At 43.3% G+C, this 22,500-nt stretch overlaps 1 protein-coding gene across 1 annotated transcript in view; it reads left to right on the top strand.

Annotated features, from left to right (window-relative positions):
• adamts17 (ADAM metallopeptidase with thrombospondin type 1 motif, 17) overlaps positions 1-22,500 on the top strand; it is a gene marked incomplete at its 3' end in the record, with an annotated part of 224,751 nt that overhangs the window by 148,236 nt on the left and 54,015 nt on the right. Inside the window, exons 18-19 of the mRNA XM_080730035.1 lie at positions 5,732-5,889; positions 14,607-14,766. Of these exons, the coding sequence (XP_080586161.1) occupies positions 5,732-5,889; positions 14,607-14,766 (318 nt within the window). The remainder of the gene's footprint in view (positions 1-5,731; positions 5,890-14,606; positions 14,767-22,500) is intronic.

Here is a 22,500-nt window from a genome sequence, read left to right as displayed (position 1 = left end):
CTGCAGGCAGCCAAAAAGACATGGAGGGGAAGAGAGGAGATAAGCAGGGACGTGCTGGGCCCCTGATTCAGCCCGGGAAAAAGAGTTGGAGAGGCCCTCATTACGCGCTATAGAGAGAGATGTCTCTCTATAGCGCTGCTGCTGCTACTCAAAGATTTGCCATTTCAGATCATGACAAGTGACAAGCCAGTGGGCCAATTACATGAGTTATATTTTGTCGTTGTCGGCTGGAAACCTTGTATGTCCAAAACAGTTTGTTTTGTATTTATCATTTTAAAAATGATTTAAACTAGTGAAAACAGCAGATCTACAAGCACACAACGCCTCGCACCGCGAGGCGTTGTGTGCTTGTAGATCTGCTGTTTTTACTACTTTTGTGCAACGGCCTTGTATGGTGAAGCAGGGCTTTGCTTTTTGAAGAAATGTATACATTTGAAACTTGGAGATACAAGGTTTCTGCCCGACAGTGACGATTTACTTTGTTGGCCGCCCAGCCACCAAAACGGAACGAAGGCCGTCATTTTATTTTTAATTTTTTCCTAATGGCCGGCCTGGACCGGCCGGGAATGAACCGGCCGTTCGGGAGCTGTCCCGCTTTTCCCAATGGCCAGCACGTCCCTGGAGAGAGGAGATAAGAGAGCAAAGGAGAGGAGGGAGACATGAATGGAAAGGAGATGATTTCAAAAGGCCAGACACTCCCACCGAGAGAGTGAAACATCTGGTCTTCAAAGACCCCTCAGACATAACTTTTTTTGTACACTAAAGCCTGCCGTATTCCCCCGTATTGGAAACATGCAAATCGTGTTTTTCTGCGGCAAAACCCTGCCTTTTATATAATGTGCGTTGAGCTAAAACTGTTAGAGGATGTCAGGACTTCTTAGTAATTTGTTAACTCTCCTACTGCTTTGGACGTTCCTGTTCGCCCCAATTCTCAAGAGACCTCCGCGCCAATACGGCGCTCGTTCGCGTTCGTTCGTTCGTTTACCTTGTTGAAGCTGATGAGGGGTCGCGCCGCCGTGTACTGTAAACACATTTTCCGCGGTGATGGTGTAAAAAATCCATTATGCGTTAACATCAACGGAGACCAATTCACTTCCTTGTTGATTTCTCTGGCTGTGAGGCTCTGTGGCCAGTGACTGGTCTGAATGCACGGCAACACATAACAGGCAAATTCACATTCATTCTCGCATGACGCCGCCCTCTGCTGCCTGGCAGACCAAAGTGCACTATTGCACAATCAAAAAATAAATAAATAATAATAAATAAATAAATGTCTGTCTATCTACTATAACGTCGCAAAGGTAAGCCGCTTTTTGATGGCACCAGACCCAATAAATAAATAAATAATCTGGCAGTAGGAGAGTTAAGAACTTGTCATGTGTCTGTGAGGAGCGTGTTGCTGTATTATGCCTTTCTCAGCACGTATTATCCAAACGAAGTTCTGATTTGTTCTGGCAGTTGATAGTCATTATAGTACATTGGAACAGTCTGACTCTCCATTATAATTATATCCGGAACAGGTCCGTAGAAGTCAAATCATTCCAACAATAGACTTATTATAATAACATGAATCTGGCCTGTTTGACTGCTTGCATCTTATGTAATGTCTGATATCTCCAAATGTATTCGCTCACTTCTTGTCAGTGAGAGCGGGCACGCACACACACGCACGCACGCACGCACGCACACACACACCTACTGTACTTCACTCCTGTGCAGTGGTGTAAAGTAACTAAGTACATTTACTGAAGTTATTTGTACTTTAGTTGAGTATTAGTTTCCAATACTTTTACTTCTACTCCATTACGGAGTAGTGGTGCATCTCGGATCCAAATATTGTACACTTACTCCAATACAATTATTTGAAAACTTTAGTTATTGTTACTTTGAAGATTATAATATTATAAAACATACATTAACGACTTTAGCCCTATTTTATACCTAGCCGATCTACAAGCTCACATATCTGCTTCAACTTTAAGTACATTTTGATGCCAACACTTTCATACTTTTACTCAAGTACATTTTGAATTCCGGACTTTTACTTGTAACTTGTAGTATTTCAATATTGCAGTATTGATACTTTTATTTAGGCCTAGAATTATTGAATGCTTTAACCAGTGAAAAATAGCAGATATACAAGCTCACAGCTTGTATATCTGGAATAAGCTTGTAGATCTGCTATTTTTGAAAAAGTCGTGAAAATGTGTGCAAATCTTTGAATATATATTTTCAAAGCGAACGTTTGTAACTCAAATCTCTGCTTCTGGGGGGTCCCTGGAACTAAATATTTTGAGATGGGGGTCCGTGGCCAAATAAATATCATTTTGGGGGTCCTTGACATGAAAAGGTTTGAGACCCACTGACACAGTAGTCTCTCAAGAACAGACTAACTGAGCTCCAGTTAAGTGAAAAGGACCTTTTCTTTGACGATGGCCGGACAGATTGCTGACATAGAAACATCGTTTTTCCAAAAAACCTTAGAAGGATTCAAAAGACACTTATAGAATCGGGTCAAAATACGAATTTTCAAGATTTTTCAAAAATAGCAGATCTACAAGCTCGTATCTGCTATTTTTCAATAGTTAAAGCATTCAATAATCCCAGGGCCTAAATGGGTTAAGTAAAATATGTGAGTGACTTTTTCCACCGCTGGTTCTCCCGTGGATATTAACCCATCCCGGGTCTCTGGTTGTACGGTTCCTCTTTGGCACAGGGCCCAACAACAACACACAGCCTCGCAGAGGAGGGGGATGTGGACTAGCTCTGGACATGTGGTGAGGTAGTCAGTTGGCCGGGCTTCAGAAAAAAAACCAAATCCACATCAAGGGTTCATTTTAACAGCCGAGCCCAGGCAGCTTTTTTGTGCGGTTGGTTGTTGAGGGAGGGAGCGGCTGTGGAACTGCACTGCACTGACCCCACCAGCCTTTTTTATTCATTTAGCCCAGGGGTCTTCAACGTGTTCAGGCCAAGGACCCCTTAGTTGAGAGAGAGATGAAGCAGGGACCCCCACAACCCATAGATACCATATAGTTTAGTTTCATCGTTTGACAGCACAATCATCAGTGTATTTTGGGTTCATCTAAATTTGTGTTTCCAGATATTTAACCACTTGAACCGTCAATACTTAACTCATCTAGTGCCTTTCGCGTGATGTCACGCAATAAGTACTAGAGTACGTATAGTGCCGAATGCGCGATGTCGCGCGAAAAGTAATATATTACTGTAACGGCGAGTAAAAATACCTAGTACAATGGCCGACGCTCCGGAGACGAAATCCGCGCTCATTTGTCATCATCACGGCTCCACGAGCACACAATAGTCATCCCATAACATTGAGGTGGACGGCCGATCTCATCTTTAATGTCCATTATCTCAAAACAACACTTTAGAAGCGAAGATGGAGGCAGATGCTCGCTTATAAAACACATGTATAAACGCTCCTATGCAATCCAGCATGGCACCACGTAAACAATGATCGGTTCCGTCGCAGGATCCGATGACGTCAGACCGGAAGTACTTCCGGTCTAGACTTCTGGCCTTCAAAATAAGACAATGGCCGTTAATGGGGCCGGGAGGGGGCACTCTGGACCCCCTAATCCGTTAATGTCCTGGGCTCTGGATGAGTTAATAAACTTCACCTTTCACTCTGTACTTAATCTGCTCTTTTTCCCCTCTACACCAAACCTCTTTGCCGAAAATAGCCGTTCTACAAGCTCACACGCGAGGCGTTGTGAGCTTGTAGATCTGCTATTTTTGGCTAAAGTTCTCAGAATAATAATGGACGTTAGGGTTCAAGTTGTTAATATAAAAAGGATTGGAATTTGGATGACCCCCTGTAGTAACTCTGAGGACCCCCTAGGGGTCCCAGACCCCCTGTTGAAGACCCCTGATTTAGCCTATTTTATTTATTTTTGATCGTTGGATCTGCTTTTCCCTCTCTCTCCCCCTCAAAACGTCATTTAGTCGGAGGATTAGTCTGGTTCTTTGGCCTTGATTCAATTAACCTGTATCAGGTCCACTGGAAAAAAAGTGTCTGCACTCTTTAGCAACTCCGTCTGTGAAGTTTACTGTTTGTCATCAAGTATAACAGCAGGTTTATCAAAATTATTGCGCACACACACACACACACACACGCCCGCGCGCGTGCACACGCACACTAGGGCATTCACGAATAGTGATTTTTAGTATTCGAATTATTCGACCTCAAAGTATTCGAATAGTCGAATATTCGACAGGACTGGCCAAACTGTCAAATATTAAGTAAGCAAGAGGCGAACATTGTGAAAATAGCCGATCTACATGCTCACAACGCCTCGCGTTGCGAGGTGTTGTGAGCATGTAGATCGGCTATTTTCACAATATTTATCTGCGGAACCGAGTAACATTAAATGTAATACCTACAATTCCAAGTGCTTGTCAGGGTTCTTATGACTTCCTATCTAGCCAAGCTTTATAAACCATGAAGAAATATAATATATATTTTTAAAGACAAAACAATAAAAACATAAAAATAAGCGAATATTCGACTTTGGTGAACAACGTCGAATAGTGACTTTGATATTCTAATATTTGGTGAATGACCTAACGCACATGCACACACACACACACACACACACACACACACACACACACACACACACACACACACACACACACACACACACACACACTTTTCAACAGATTTTTTCCATTGACTAGACGGATTCCTTAACTTCTATTCCCTAACCTTACCCATCACCGTTACACGCCTAACCTTAACATAATCAATTTATTCAATTCAATTCAAATTAGCTTTATTGGCATGAGAAAACATACGTTTACATTGCCAAAGCAAGTATCACAAATACAATAAAAACAGTTGAAAATGGGGAACATATATACAGTTGGAGGGGATACAGCATTGTGTGAACAGAGCTATGTCGCATTGTGACATCTATCAATCTATCTATTAAACCAGCAAACTCACTCACTCACGCACTCACGCTCTAACGCTCACGCTTATCTACGTTTATCTATTCACTCGCTTCAGCAACTGATGCCAAAGTTCACATGGTATTGGCCATTAGCATTATACCAACGGTGACGGAGCCCGAATTTCATTTCTCCCAAATTAAAGTTGTTTATTAGCGTTTTCTTAGCCTGTTGTCAGGGTTACGGTCCGTTCCTCCAGGCCATGGGATCTGTAGCCCCACACACACCTCTCTCTCACAGTTAGGAATGCTCTCTCTCTCTCTCTCTCTCTCTCTCTCTCTCTCTCTCTCTCTCTCTCTCTCTCTCTCTCTCTTGCGCTTTTACCAGGTGCGTTTGATGTGTGTCTCATCTTCCAACGGGTATGAAAAAACTATGTGGAGCAAGCGCATTCATACTTCTATTCACCTAAATTGGCTGTTAAATTATTTGTATCCATCATAAATATACACTCCTCCATGAGCTGCTCCTTACATTATGATGCTCCCACATATTCTCACGCACGCACCAGTTACAGTAACTTTCCCCACAACCCACACTCTGCACATATTTTGGAGCGCATATCTTCGAACGGGTAAGGTCTAGTTTTATATATATACAGGGTACAAATAGCAGCATTATTTTCCTCAAAATGCATTTAATAACCATAGTCCTAATTAAAGTACAAACACACGGGCTCACACACTGTTGTCTGATGTAGGGGGGTCTGTGGGGAATACCGTAGGGGGTCCCAACAGTTTTTCCTCTCTCCACCTCACAGCTCTGAAAGACTCTACCAAGAGGTCTATCAACAGCGACTGGAAGATTGAACTTCCAGGAGAGTTCCAGCTGGCAGGGACCACGGTCCGCTACGTGAGGAGAGGACTGTGGGAGAAGATGTCCGCCAAGGGACCCACCAAGACGCCCCTGCACCTCATGGTAAAGACATCAGTCACTCCCCAGCACTGCGTTATGTCACAGAGTGTGACCCACTTTTAATATTAGGACCAGAAAAACTCCCGACACAGGAGTATTTGTTTTGCTTTTGAAGCGGTGAAAGCCGCTTCCAAGGAGTGGCTTTGTGTGTCCCGTACATGTCCATATATGGTCATTCCGGTCCAGAATGAACAGGCTTTGTCTGTCCCGTACATGTCCCGTGCATGCAGAATTGAGGATTGGTCAAGCTTCACATGACAATTTGGCCCTCCAGATAAAATCATTGATTCATTCAGAATCCATACAAATATAGAACTAAAGCACATAGAAAGTATAGATCTAGAACACAGAATGTATAGATCTAGAACACAGATTTCATAGCTCTAGAACACATAGAATAAAAATTCACCGCTTCACTTCGAACCGAGGTTTGATTTTTTCTTTTTTCATGCACGGCTGTCTTTAACACTATCGGACAAATCTGATTCACGCGTACTCAAAGATGGATTCATTCACATAGAGCATGCTTAAGGATGCTGTCCTCTTATACCTCTCTGTTTGATTGGGATTTCAGACCAAGGACCCCCTAGCTGAGAAATGAAGCAGGAACAGCACATATCATCAGTGTTGGATTCGTGTTTGTGTTGGATTCATGTGTTTTCAGCCACTTTAGCCACTTAAACTGTCGATACTTAGTAACCTTGACATTTCACTCTGTACTTGGCAGCGAGGCGTTGTGAGCTTGTAGCTATTTTTGGTTAATGTTCTCCTCACAATAGGGATGCTAGGGTTCAAGTGGTTAATGTAAAACAAAGAAAGAATCCTATTGCACAAACATTTGTGGGTCCCCCTGTAGTAACTCTGAGGACCCCTTGGGGGTCTCTGACCCCCTGTTGAAGACCTCTGATTGAGACATTAGATCAGGGGTTTTCAAAGTGGGTGAAGGGGCACCCTGGGGTGCCGCGACTGCAGTCCAGGGGTGCCGCGAGATCATTTGATAATATTTGGAATTTATTTGGACACTTGAAAAAAATATTTAGTATCATTTTAAACTTGAAGTACAAAGTTATTTTCAGTCAGTTCTAACCAAAATGGCTATTATCTCAACGTTTTCCTCGCAACATAATCACTAAAATATCAGAAGAATATCAGAAACCTCTGTCACACAAAACTAGTGAAAACAGCCGATCTACAAGCACTGCTTGTAGATCTGCTGTTTTCACTAGTTTAGTACTTTTTATAGATGAAAAAAAATACAAAACGAACGGTTTTGGACATACAAGGTTTCCACCCGACAACGAAGATATGCTATAAATATAAGGTGCTGGGAGTGAAAATGATAATGTAGGGGTGCCTCGGATTTAAAAGAAATATATTTATGGGGTGCCCTGAGACCAAAAAGTTTGGGAACCCCTGCATTAGAGAATGAGTGTTATGTTATGTTATGTTAGGTGGGAATGTGCCAGCTCAGAGACAAAGACGAAATGGTTCTGCATCGTACGACATCTGCTCTCCGCTCGCATCTTAATCTTAACTGGCCCTAAAGGATGCACAACTACCTCTCCTCATGCATACTTAGAGAAATGGCGGAGCAGTTGATTGCACTACCGGGCATAGAACTCAGGCAGTGAGCAGGATTGTAATTAAAGTTAATGAATCTCATCTCGGATTTTCAGAGAATCTTCAGCAGCAGCTGATAAAGTGCGCTTTTCACAATTTTCCCATCCACACACAGCCCTGCGGAATGCGTTTCTTAACCCATTTAGAATGGGTACACTATATTGTGTATCATTATTTTATGCTTTAACTATTGAAAAAATAGCAGATATACAAGTTCACAGCGCGGCACCGAGTGCCGCGCTGCGAGCTTGTAGATCTGCTATTTTTGAAAAATCGTGAAAATTTGAATTTTGACCCGAAGTGTCTTTTGAATCCTTCTAAGATTTTTTGAAAAACCTACGTTTCTATGTCAGCAATCTGGTTACCCCATATCAAAATATCTAGTTCCAGGGACCACCCAGAAGCAAAATTTGAGTTACACACGTTCGCTTTGAAAATACATATTTTCAAAGATTTGCACACATTTTCACAACTTTTTCAAAAATAGCAGATCTACAAGCTTGTGAGCTTGTAGATCTGCTATTTTTCAATAGCCTAAATGGGTTGTTAAGCTGCTTCTGCTGCTTAATGAGATGACTGCAGGCGGAGCACTTAAGGGACACGTCCCTGTATGAGAACAAATGAATGGCTACTTTTAGGAGCTATTAGCTATCTGGACACCATGGGTAATTAAACTGCCAGTTGTACAAAATAAATAAATAAATTGAATGGGGAACAATTTCCATAAATTACTCTTCTGTGTACAGTATAAGGACATGCAAGGGATTTAGTGTAATTGTAATACACACACACGACACACACACGCAAACACACATGCACACACACGCACAGACACACACACACACACACACACACACACACACACACACACACACACACACACACACACACACACACACACACACACACACACACACACACACACACACACACACACACACACACATTCATACTGTATGTTTTTGCTTTGTTTGCCATTAGAAGAAAAAAATCAGTCACTAATTTTGACTAATCTCTGTTACTATGGCTGCAACTAATGATTATTGTCTTTTATTTATTCATTATTTATAGACCATTACATGATTTTAGACCCTATGGTGACTTCATGTTATTATACCTGTGGGGCATAAAAGTGAGACAGCTAATACTTTTTATGATTTGTAAAAATGGGTCAATATTCTAAAGTGATCTTGAATTGTTCAACACTTCTTCCAGACAATGGTTTGGATCCAGTTCAGCAGCATATACAATTTTATTTCTCAATGATAAATCTGTTAATTGAATTTAAAGTAAACACTCTGATACAGTATGTCTTCTTTTATATTGCTGAACCGATTATATGACAAGGGTCAGGCCATGGCTACACAGAGCTGGATATTTCTGAATCTAGACATTTTTTTGTGCTGTTGGGGCTTGCAGCCACACAAAGCTGGATATTTCGGCCGCGAAGCTGGATATTTTTTAAACCGGATAAATAAGTGGAGAGATTGAAAAATATCCGATTCACTGGATCCGTGTAGACAGGGAACCCGGATATCTCTGAAGACTTTACTGTGTGTGTGTGTGCTTGTTAGACCTAGATATCTTTGTCGTGTGGACCTAGATATTTTTCTATGTGGATATCTGAAAAACCAGGATATATGAAATATCCAGCTCCGTGTGGACCTAGATATTTTTCTATGTGGATATCTGAAAAACCTGGATATATGAAGCTTCGTGTAGCCATGGCCTTAGTCGTTCATAAATAGTGTGTTTCCTTTCCTCCTAAATATTCATTGGTTTTGCTGGGGGTGTGCCCACTGAAGCTCTCTATGTTGATTTCCCATGATTAGACACACACGTGTGCACACACCTGAATAGCATTAATCACCATTTTTGTCTCCTCTACCCACACAGCTATATCTACTTTAATTACTACCATTGTATGTTCATGTTTTTAGGTTTAATTAAAAGATGAAAACAACTACCAATGGCAACTTATAAAAGTTGCACTGGCATCAAATGTAATATTTGAGTGCATTCGTAATTCTTTATTTAGGACTCTGTCGAGGTGCCAACTTGCACCTTGTGCACTCGTAGCCAAATATAGCCTACTTGTGCGCCAGCAGAGCGATCAAGTAGGGCAAGGTTCCACAATAGGCGGGCCATTTGCGGCCCGCGGGGGGCTACTGTCAGGCCCCCACCAACCCCAGTAATAATGGTGGTATAAGAGCAGCAACAACACTAGTGTATCGTCGTTGTCGGGTGGAAACCTTGTATCTCCAAATTTGTACGTTCTTTCGCAAAGTAAAGCCCTGTTTCATCATACAAGGCCGTCTCACAAAAGAAGTGAAGGCGTTGTGTGCTTGTAGATCGGCTGTTTTCACTAGTTTAAATCATTTTTAAAATGACGATATCTGAACTGTCGCTGGAGTAGCGGGAACGCCGCCGTCGCCCCCTGCAATGTTGTGGCCCTCGGCTTGGTACCCTAGACATAATTCGGCCCTTGGGAAAACTAATTGGGGAACCTTGAAGTAGGGTGATGAGTGCTGCCCTTCCCGTTTGTATGTGGGCAAGTTAGCGCCTTGTTATTTATATCAGGTCAGACTTGTTGGTGGTGACATCACTGAGAATGCTGCTCCCTCATTGGCTAAAGGCCCTGCTCCCTCATTGGCTAATTGGTGCCAAACTGCCAACGCTGCTCCCTCATTGGCTAATTTGTGCCATATACATACAGGTTGAGTTCAAAGGCCCTAGTGTGAAGTGAGCGGTTCTATTCATGAGTTAATTTCATTAAGCTTTCCACAAAGCTTGGCCAATGTGACCCTTGGCCTATGAAACAGACACCAATTCTGCCCTACAAAGGCAGAGTGCAGTAACTATGAAGAATTTCACAAAAAAATGCCAAAGAAACCACATGATGGCGTAGAAATAACAAGAAATGTCACAGTCCTTTTATACCAGCTTGTGCCTTGTAGACTATAGCCTTGCAGAGGTGGTGATGTCACTGAGAACGCTGAGGGGGAAAGTAACGCAAAATCCAATAATATATACATTCACACTTTAGTCATGTATGGTAATAAATAAGGAGATTTGGGCATACTGTGGTGGCTAGGTGGCTGACGATCTGGTAACAATGAACACACTTATACTGCCTAATACGACTAAAGTCGGACCATAACAAAAGCACGGGTGGCCACGGTTACGTTTTTCTTTACCGGGTAAAAGGAAAGATGAAGTTCATGGAGACTTGAAAATAAGGTGAAAACACTGAAAGCCCTGGCAGAATCTATGGAATTAATTAATTATATATAATATACCGGGCAGTGGATATGTTAAAGAGGTCAGGGGCCAGCACACGGACACTTGGTGGGGCTAGTCTTGGATCACTTCACTTTACGAGGTTTGATCCGGTCGGCAGCGGAAACCACTATACGTAATGTTGTAGTCCTAGACGGACTACACTTTGGCCGGAACTATCAACCGGATTCAGTTTTAACTCAAAATATTCCCCTGCACCCAAGGACATAGTTTTAGGGCCTACCTAATAAACACATTGATGCGGCATAGTTTTGCTTTCGAAAAAATCGTTTGGTATGTGCATGCATCTTTTAGTCCAACTCGTAGCGACTGGCAAGACTACACTTGGCTTCTCGAGCATTTTAATAGGGATTGGGGAAACAAACGAGGGGAACGAAATCAAAGCGACGCCGCTTCTTCTAGTGGTTTCCGCGCTTTAGGCGGAAACCAAACGGTCTGTTGTGAACTAACACCAGGCTTTCTCCCGAGAAAGACTGGTAGGCGAGGTTAGGTGGGGCTGAGGCTGAGCGGACTCTAGTGTAGATAGGAGGAGATTGACGAGTTGAGGATGGGTCAAACCGGTTGGGCAGTGATGCCTTAATCGGACAAAGTAGCAAGTGTTTTGTCGTTGGGCCATAGTGAGAACCGGCTTGATGCCACGGGGACATGGAAGGAGGAGGCATCCTTTTAAAGGAACACTTTCATGAGCTAGACCGATCTGATTGGAACAGAGCCGGAATGGGGGAAAAGAGTTGATTGGAGAGGAATGTTTAGGAATGACAGTTTGTTCAGTTTCTCTATTGAACTGTCGTTATAAAAACTCCTATTTCAACCACATAGTCTACAAAAGGTTACTTGACTGGTGTAATCCACAGGTTGGTCCATGAGGAAAGAAAATGTCAACAGTCTGATGGTAGCCTGGTTAAAAAAACCTGCTGTTCTGGCCCTTGATACTACAGTAGGCCTCCTTGCGCATCCGTGGCTGTTGTAGGGTTTTAAAGTCCTCAGTCCAGGGGACTGATTTCAGTCTTGATGATTCCATAGGGGCTATCTCTGAGATCGGTGCAGATCCGCAAAAAAATAAATAAATAAGGGGGAGGATCTGGAAGTCTCAGTTGGAACTGTTACCCCCGCGACCCGATTCCGGATAAGCGGTTGAAGATGGATGGATGGATGGATGGAGTAGCGATGGCCGCGGCGTGAATGACAAAGTTGTCAAAACGCTAGTCAGGTGATTCTCCAAACTAAAAAGCAGTTATAATTTCAAGATATGAGTATCTGAATTGGCCAAACTAGCAATAGAATACGACAGAACTTCAGAAGATACTTCTATAAAATGAAGCATGGATTGGCGTACACACATTCAGTGAACGTCAGCTGTGAACAGTTTGTGGCTTGTTGGGTGGTGCCTGGGGTAAATTTGCACCCCGTGGCGGATACTGCCAATCGCACCAGGCACCAAGAACACACATCAGTAAAACCCAAACAACGATAAGAAGTATGACCATCCAGTCATAAGCAAGGAACATGATTCATTTAACCAACCGTCCTCATCGCCTGCAAGTCATTATATAGGCCTGTATGACGTCACACGATACACCAGGCTGTCGTGGGTTTCATTACATTTAGGCCTAGAATTATTGAATGCTTTAACCAGTGAAAAATAGCAGATATACAAGCTCACAGCGCGGCACCGAGTGCCGCGCTGCGAGCTTGTAGATCTGCTTTCTTTGAAAAAGTCGTGAAAATGTGTGCAAATCTTTGAATATATGTATTTTCAAAGCGAACGTTTGTAACTCAAGTTTTGCTTCTGGGTGGTCCCTGGAACTAGATATTTTGAGATGGGGGTCCGTGGCCAAATAAATATCATTTTGGGGGTCCTTCACATGAAAAGGTTTGAGAACCACTGACATAGTAGTCTCTCAAGAACAGACTAACTGAGCTCCAGTTACTGTAAGTGAAAAGGACCTTTTCTTTGACGATGGCTACTAGCCAGATTGCTGACATAGAAACATAGGTTTTTCAAAAAATCTTAGAAGGATTCAAAAGACACTCATAGAATCGGGTCAAAATTCTAATTTTCTAATTCGATTTTTCAAAAATAGCAGATCTACAAGCTTGCAGCGCGGCACTCGGTGCCGCGCTGTGAGCTTGTATATCTGCTATTTTTCAATAGTTAAAGCATAAAACCAGTAAGGCTCCCTAATCGGGAGATAAGCGACCGTAGGTCACTTATCTCCACAAATAGGGCAAAAATGTGTTTTGCCAAAATCTTCCTGACCCATGTTGATGACATGAGTGTAGACATACTGTGTAGTGATTTTCGTGATTTTAGGGCAAAATCTGTAGGAGCAGTGTCCAAAAATGTGTTTTTAAAAATCGGCCTGGAGGTGGCGCTATATGGGACAGATTCATGTTGATGGGATGAGTGTAGAAGACATACTGTGTACCGATTTGCGTGATTTTAGGGCGAAAATTGTAGGAGCAGTGTCCAAAAATGTGTTTTGCAAGAATCGGCCTCATGGTGGCGCTAGAAGAGGGCCATGTGAGAAATGAGGGGTGGGGTCTCCGCGCCGGCAAGGCGGACGAATAGGTACCGGCCCCGGCTGTCCCGGTCGCTCCTAGCCGGAGTTACGGCATTTTATGTGAGCTGCAGTGTAGGGGGTCCCTCCACTGGGGGCGCCACCACTTTTGCATCCGTTCTGGAGCACCAGGAGTCGGTGGTCCCCGGGAATTCCCCGTGAGCAGCCCCGTTGGGGTGGTCATTTGGTCATGTTTGCGCATTTGGTCATTTTTTACATCTGGGGGTCCCCCAGGGACCTGGGGGTCCCTGGAGCTCCGGGGGTCCTTGGAGGTTGTAGTTTGGCAGCCAAGGAAGGTGTGTGCAAAATTTGGCATGGATCGGGGCAACGGTTGCGGAGATATAAGCAGGGAAAAAGTGTGACGTGTGAGGTGTGACAGACAGACTGACGGACGGACTGACGGACTCACTCACAGTTTGTGCAGGTTTTGATAGTAAATGCGACCTACGGTCGCAATAATGATACACAATATAGTGTAACCGTTCTGAATGGGTTAAGCGTCCCGCGAAGCTTGGCGAATGTGTCCCTGGGCGTACAACAAACTTCGAGCGCTTTGTGCCAAGATGTAGGCCAGATGTAGGCCACGCATCGCGTCCCAGATGTTGGCTCTTAGCTCCTTTCGGGAGCACCGCTCAAAAAAGATGAATTGGCTGTCGATCAACTCTTTGACTAATTGTTACACCAGGGGTCTTCAACGTTTTCAGGCCAAGGACCCCTTAGTCGAGAGAGAGACGAAGCAGGGGACCCCCTACAACCCATAGATACCATATAGTTTCATCGTTTTGACAGCACAATCATCAGTGTATTTTGGGTTCATGTACATTTGTGTTTCCAGATATTTAACAACTTGAACCGTCAATAGTTAATAAACTTAACCTTTCACTCTGTACTTAGTCTGCTCTTTTTCCCCTCTACACCAAACCTCTGCCAAAAATAGCAGATCTACAAGCTCACAACGCCTCGCAGCGCGAGGCGTTGTGAGCTTGTAGATCTGCTATTTTTGGCTAAAGTTCTCAGAATATGGACACTAGGGTTCAAGTGGTTAATATAGAAAAGGAGAAAAAAAAAAGCTTCTATCACACAAAGGAGGACCCCCTGTAGTAACTCTGAGGACCCCCTAGGGGTCCCGGACCCCCTGTTGAAGACCCCTGTGTTACACCATTATATGTACCCTCATGCTTCTGCCTCTGTCTGTCTGTCTGACCCCCACCCCCACCTCTCCTCACCACACACACACAGGTTCTGCTCTTCCATGACCAGAGCTATGGGATCCACTATGAATACACGGTGTCTCTGAACGCCACCCAGGAGAGGAGCAGCGAGGAGCAGAGAGAGACGGAGCATCTCTACATCTGGACCCACAGCAGCTGGCAGGACTGCACCGTCCAGTGTGGAGGAGGTGACAAATGACACAGAGTCACAAACGTACATAAAATACATATATTACGCCAGGGTTCCCCAATAGGCGGCCCGCGGGCCATTTGCGGCCCGCGGGGGGGGCTACTGTCTGGCCCCCACCAACCCCAGTACACTAGAATGTCGTCGATGTCGGGTGGAAACCTTGTATCTCCAAATTTGTGCATTCTTTCGCAAAGTAAAGACCTGCTTCGTCATACGTCATAAGTCTGTCGCACAAAAGTAGAGAAAACAGCAGATCTACAAGCACACAACGCCTCGCGGTGCGAGGCGTTGTGTGCTTGTAAGGCGTTGTGTGCTTGTAGATCGGCTGTTTTCACTAGTTTAAATCATGTTTAAAATGATAAATGCAAAACGAACGGTTTTGGACATACAAGATTTTCACCTGACAACTGTCGCTGGAGTAGCGGGAACGCCACCGTCGCCCCTGCAATGTTGTGGCCCTCGGCTTGGTACCCTAGACATAATTCGGCCCTTGGGGAAAACTAATTGGGGAACCCTGTATTACGCAGTGGTGTAAAGTAACTAAGTACATTTACTCAAGAACTGCACTTAACTCATTTACTGCCACAAAAAGGAGGTTTTTCCACATACCTTTAAAAAACGCTGAATATTCTGTGTCGCGCATCCGCGCACGGGAGCATTCAAAAGATGCCCATGGGTCTTATCGAATCGGGAAATGGTCATTGTCCGACCACGACGATCCATTTGAAAGATACAGGCTTCCGAGTGCAGCATGCGCCCAGTTTTTTGTTTTCTAAAAAAAGGGAAAGACTTTTGGTTCCTGTTATGTCAGTGACGTCAGTTCACCTCTAACCACTTGAATTCTAACCCCAGTCTCCTGCATGGAAAGCTGATATTAGTCTTATGGGATTCAGGCATGACTACTCTGCTACACACACACACACACACACGCACGCACGCACGCACGCACGCACGCACGCACGCACACACACACACTAACACACACATGCCAGTCATGCCACATACTGTTGATGTACTGTACGTGTCATGTGAATTCGCGTCTACTGTATCTAGGGCAGTTGTACCAGCTGACCGTGGCCCTCATGTGGGGTTTGACACTGAGACGTTTTCAGCCACGACTCCTGTGCTCCATTCCCCTGCTGCTGCTGTCTTTACTGCTTCGATATTATGTGCTCTGATCTTGACCAGTCTATGTCACATCTGTCCTCCCCCTGCAATCTTGTCCTAATCTGGCAGAGGCTGGCACGCAGAACTGCCAGAGCACCACTTCAAAAATGGAGACCCTGGGCTGGGAGACAGGGTATCGGTGGGATGCTGGGGGGGGGGGGGGGGGGACTTCTAGGAGATGAGGGGACTTGGGTGGCCCCGAAAAGATAACCCTAAGGCTGGTGTTAGGGGAAATGGGATAACATGATGGAACCAGGTCTGGTTTAGACGCAGTGTTGTTTTTGACAGCAAGTTTTGATTTAGTTTTTAGTCATAGTCTTTTGAATAAAACTTCATTTAGTTGTAGTCATAATTTAGTCACCTGAAAAGTTTTTGTTTTAGTCTAGTTTTAGTTAATCTCTCGAGACAGCCTCAGAGTCGCTACGCTTCTTCAAAGGAAGAGAGACAGGCCGAGTGGGCGTCGCCCTTGCTTTGATGATGTGGTTCACAGATTGAGTTTTAGTTGACTAAATATCATAAGATTTTAGGGCGACTAAATCTACAGTTGATTTAGTCGACTAAAATGTATTTTGGCTGGCCTTGATGGCATCGTAATGACTGATTTTAAACTTGGTTGTGTGCTGAAAATAGCATGCAACACCTGAGAGCAACCAAACATAAAATTACTCTCTTCTCCACTAGTCCCTCCCTAACATTTTAGTCTAGTTTTTTATTTTGTCGACGAAATTGTCAATATATTTAGTCTCGGTTTTAGTCACCACAGCTTAGTTTTTGTTTCGTTTTTATTCAGTTTTCATCAGTGAAAAAAACACAGTCGACAAACATTTCTCGTCATAGTTTTAGTCGACGAAATCAACACTGTTTAGACGGGATCGGCTGGGAGTCGTCTGAGAGTCTGAATGAGTTGGCTGTTCCAGGGAAGGAGAAGTCAGTAAGCGTGTTAATTCAGAGCATCTGATCCACAGTACATTAGACAGGCGGAGCAGGGTCCCCCTGTGGACAGATCGACAGGGTTCACACGCATAATTTGGCCTGCACGGACACAACACACACACACACACACACACACACACACACACACACACGTATACACACACGTATACACACATGCATGCACGAATGCTCACACACATAAACACGGTAACACACACAGATAATTGTCCGGTACTCCTCACTCAGTCATGCTCCTGGGGGCTACCCCCTTTTGTAACTCGCTGTATCAGTGTCCAACGCGCTCACAAATGCCTCTTAACCCATTCAGAACGGGGTACACATTTTGTGTATCATTATTTTATGCTTTAACTATTGAAAAATAGCAGATATACAAGCTCACAGCGCGGCACTCGGTGCCGCGCTGTGAGCTTGTAGATCTGCTATTTTTGAAAAAACTTGAAAATTTGATTTTTTACCCGATTCTATAAGTGTCTTTTGAAATCCTTCTAAGGTTTTTTGGAAAAACCTATGTTTCTGTGTCAGCAATCTGCCTTAGCCATCGACAAAGAAAAGGTCCTTTTCACTTAACTTGAGCTCAGTTAGTCTGTTCTTGAGAGACTACTATGTCAGTGGTTCTCAATCCTTTTCGTGTGAAGGACCCCCAAAATGATATGTATTTGGCCACGGACCAGCATCTAAAATATTTAGTTCCAGGGACCACCCAGAAGCAAAATTTGAGTTACAAACGTTCGCTTTAAAAATACACATTTTCAAAGATTTGCACACATTTTCACGACTTTTTCAAAAATAGCAGATCTACAAGCTCAGAGTGAGCTTGTATATCTGCTATTTTTCACTGGTTAAATCATTCAATAATTCTATTCCTAAATGGGTTAATTGCCTGACAGCAGGCACTTTGCAGTACACAGCGTTTGACTCTGAGAGGTTAGGTTCTCGGATTAATAGCCCCTCTCTCCACGGACTAATCTCAAGGAGTCGGCTAAATCCTGTCAGTCTGCAATAACATCATTTGAAAACTCTGAGGTAACGGCTTGTCTTTCCTCTAATTTGAATGAAATTATTTCTCCATCATGACCTCACCGGTTTGATCGCTGTCCAGTGGGGAGATTAGCTAGGATGTGCGGTCATCCCATATCATCTGGAATAGTGTTTTATTTTATTTATTTTTGCCGGGACAGGACTTGCAACCTATACCGAGACGTGTGCTGAGGGTTTCATGTTCAGCTAGGTTTACACGGCGTGTTTTGAAAGTGGTGCAATTGTGTTATTATGACCAAGATGGGGGAGGGAGAGACACCACCATTCAGGAATAGCGTCCCAAGGCTAGCTAGCAGCAGTTATTTTGTTAAATGGCTGCCAGATTGCTTAGTGGTTTGCCCAGTGTTTTATGTGGTTGCGGTTAAATATGTTCCTTACAAGATACATTATTCATGCCTTGTCAGTGCGCTAGATACAGCAAGACGATACTTATGCATTAATGCAGACTTGGTGAAGCTGATGCATAAGTATCGTCTTGCATATTGAGATGTTGCATCTTCAAAGTTGAGTCATGTTGTCTGCATTGTGTTGTCTACTAATATAAACCATAACAACAATTAAGTTTGGCGTCCAAAGTTTGAAGGAGTGGTCTGTTTGGAACAAAATGCTACTAAAAACAGGAAATAAAGATTGGCTTCCAAAGTTTGAAGGATGTCTCAAATCATGAATGCAGGGGGCCATTGACATGAAACTTTGCATGCAATCCAGCTAAAAGCCAATTAGGCTCCAGCTTGAAATTACATTTTATAAAAGACTTTTTTAGATCCCCCCCCCCTGAAACATCAGGCATTGTGATTATACTAGGAGGAAGGAAGTGTACATGTTAAAATTATGTGTGTATGTGGCCACACCCACCAGGTTTTCACCTTAGCACCACCCACCTGAGCCAGTCCCTCCGCTTCCTCCTACAAGACCCACCTAGTCTCTCCTCATCCTCATGAAAGGACTGCCCATGGCTCTTCCCAGTTGCAGGGTTGTTAAATAACGGATTACATGTAACGGGATTACGTAATCAGATTACAAAAAACAGGTAACTTGTAAAGTCTCAGGTTACATTTTAAAATGTGTAATCTCGATTACAGTAACGGATCTGAATGATGGGGGTTACATGCTGGATTACATTATCCCCTTGCCCTCATCAATTTTACAAATATAAGTTATAACACCAAACAATAAAATAATCAAGTCGAATCAGCGTAAAGTACTGCCACTTTGTTTAAGTAAATTTCTGTTGTCCTTTTCCTAATTTCATAGGCTCAATATTCTTGTCTAGTTATCAATGGTAAAACTTGTTTTATTTAATTAAAGAGTTTTGCTAAAAAGTAATCCAAAAGTAACTGAAAGTAACTAGTAGTTACTTTTTAAATTGTGATAATCAGATTACGTTACTGACTACATTTTCTTTAGAAGTAACTTGTAATTGTAGGGGATTCTTTTTTAAAAGTAACCCTAACAATCCTGCCCAGTTGTTTACAAAATGCTCTAGAACAGTGGTTGACAAACTGTATCCAAAATGTGTCCAAATGTTCCCAAATAGACTGACGTCTGACATCATACATGTTTGATGTCATCATCAGAATATGGGCATAAAAGGGAAAAGGACGGAATTAATTTGCAAGTGTGACTTGCATTGCGGTTGGTTGTTTTAATGACATCATGGACAGATCAACAGAATCGAAGTGTTTCATTGGTCTAGCGAACTCATGTCATCATCATTTGTGACATCATAGTTTTGGTAAAAAAGCGGTCTATAGTGTGTGCCAGCGGCTACGTCATTGTAGTCCTTAGCGGCCATTTCTTGTGACAAAACACAGGTGTTTCAATTGTTTGATTGCATAGAACTAATGCTATAGTCTAATCAGAACACCTGTGTAAGGCTGTGTTGTCACAAGAAATGGCCGCTCTTAGAACTACATTTGGCACACCCTATTGGAGCGGTTAGCACCGCTCAAAAAAATATAGAACTAAAGCACATAGAAAGTATAGATCTAGAACACAGAATGTATAGATCTAGAACACAGATTTCATAGCTCTAGAACATATAGAATAAAGATTCACCGCTTCACTTCGAACCAAGGTTTGATTTTTCATACGATGTCCAGAAGAAAGGATCTTTACGCTCTTGACAGAATCCTGCAGCTACAGTGAGACTCAAGATAAACCGTTTCATGTTTGCGATCATTACTTTTATTTGGGTTGATAGATATTTTAACCGGTCACCCCCCGGCTCCACCGAGCGCGTCGAGCACGACGCCGTCTTTTTGGTGGAGCCCTGGGGTCACACTCCTGAGGTGGTGCCAGGCCCGCCGATAGGGGGGGGGGTAAAGGGTACTCTTTACCCCCTTCCGGGAGTGGGGGGGCCCGGTGGAGTGGGGGCCCCGGCCCGGTGGCCTGGGCCCCCCTAGGAAAGATTTGGAGGGCGCAATTACACTGTCAGTTACGGTAGGCAGGCTGTGATGTCATTACGTTTCCACTGCGGAATCTTGTAATCTCATTGGGTCAAGATGGCCCACATGACATTTATCTCCTTCGCTATTCGCTCTCATACTAGGACATAGTTTTGTTTGCGGAAGAAGCTACAGTGCTGAGTGAACCTATGGAGTGAACGCTGTAGACTCCGAGACAAGTTTGAGTAAACATTAATTTATTGGAAACATATGGATTAACACATGGCGAGGACGAGGAGTTTGCGGGTCGGTAGAAAGAGTTTCGACAATGCGGTGAGCACCTTATATATTGCATAATTGTACATGTTTGGAGCGGCAGCTCATTAATATAAGCGACATCTCTCTCTCTCTCTCTCCCTCCCAGAGAGACGCAAGCGAAGCGAAGTTGCACAAAATAAGTTATACAGTACATATTTCCTTTTAATATTAACCTGAGTAAAATAAGCTGCATTGGGAGGTAAACGGGAGACACTTTATTGTGAATGTAAAGACCAGAATAGATAGTTGTGTGTTGCTGGGTCCTAGTTGTCTCACAGTCACTGAATGTTATACTGTACCTCTGTCGCTGGCTTCATGATGGCTTTGGAATAGGGCACAGTTTAAGTTGCACGTGGAAGATGGACAGTCAAAGCTGTATTATTAGTTAGAGTATGTTACAGACACTTTGAAACAAGAGGGCACTTGTGTGAGTAAAGTTGGCTAAGTTGTCCAGCCACTGCACACGCATTTGAAGATGGAAAAAAATGGACTGGGCTGGGCTGTCCCACTTTAAAATGTCACCGTGGCTTGAGTGGAATATATCCGAGGAGGCACAAATGCTTATCAACTGAACTGTCCCAAACAGCTGTCCTAAACCAGATGCAGGGACGCCTTTATCTATTACAGTAGCTTGTGAGTAGCCTAAGCCTATATACTTTATTATATGTCAGCTGAAAGCTGAGCCATATTTTGAAGGATTAATCTGAAATACATATTTCTGTGCAGCAGGCTATATGCTTTGTTTCTTATTATGAAGGAAATGTGTTCTCAAAGTAATGCAATGTTCAGGTTATTGAGCAACCATTTACGCACACCGATGTGCAAATGGTAACGTGGTTAATTAATGTATTTGTGCAAGATGGCCCTAACATTTGTGTACATACTTATGTTCAAACAGTACAATCCAACATGTACCGATGTCTCTGGTTCACATTGGCACATTTCACTCAGGTTTTTTTTCATCTCACAAATGTCAATTTGTCTGCTGACCTCACTCAGCAACAACATAGCAGTGATCACCCCATGATGTGCACTGCAATGTAGTTTCAAATGCACTGCATTGCAGATGCTTTTTTTTTGAGTAAAAAAATAAAAAAGAAGAAGAAGACACGTGTGGCATACATGATCTGGGCAGATTGCCCCAGGAAATGTGCCAATCTCAACCCAAAACAAAGGTCATGCTTAGGGCTGTGTGCTGCATTTACCCGACCTGCTTGTCATTAATGCAAACAAATATCTATGACCGATATTTTTATCAGATGTCCGGTAAATTTTAACCATGCCAGTTACAGTGATCAACAGTTTAAAACCCAGTTTAAAACCCTAGCACAATCTCTGAACGGTTATGCCGCCATGTAGAACCACTTTTAACAATTCTTTTACTTTGAAAATGAGTAATTTCCTGTGAAATACACGTTATTTCAATACGAATACGGGCACGCGTGGAGGGGGGCCCGCGTGGAGGGGGGCCCCGGCCAGCTCTTTGATATTGACCCCCTTGCCAAAAATACTCTCGACGGCCCTGGGTGGTGCGTTCTGTGTCCTCAGGATAATGTAGGCCTATATTAAATTGTCGAGCCAGTGCTTGGCTTCAGTATTCTTTAGTAAATTTCACCAAGATGAAAACAATCATCTGTAATGTGCACTGGGAGAGCTGCTGAAGGAACCTCCCTGTCTTTATAAATAAAAGCCATTTGCCATTTATCAACTGGTAAACAATGTGCAGTTGATTTAGCAGATATAGAGAGAGACAACCTAACCTCACGTCACCAGACCTTCAATCTGGCGTCCTTTGAATGGGCGTCACAAACACATGTGTGTTGAGTTAGCCGCTCCCACAACTGTTGTCGTATGATACTACCGTAAAT

The sequence above is a fragment of the Nannobrachium achirus genome, assembly GCF_963921795.1.
Source record: "Nannobrachium achirus genome assembly, chromosome: 7".
Classification (NCBI taxonomy): domain Eukaryota; kingdom Metazoa; phylum Chordata; class Actinopteri; order Myctophiformes; family Myctophidae; genus Nannobrachium; species Nannobrachium achirus.
Note: the sequence above shows the minus strand (reverse complement) of the source record. Positions and strands in the feature narration are given on the sequence as shown.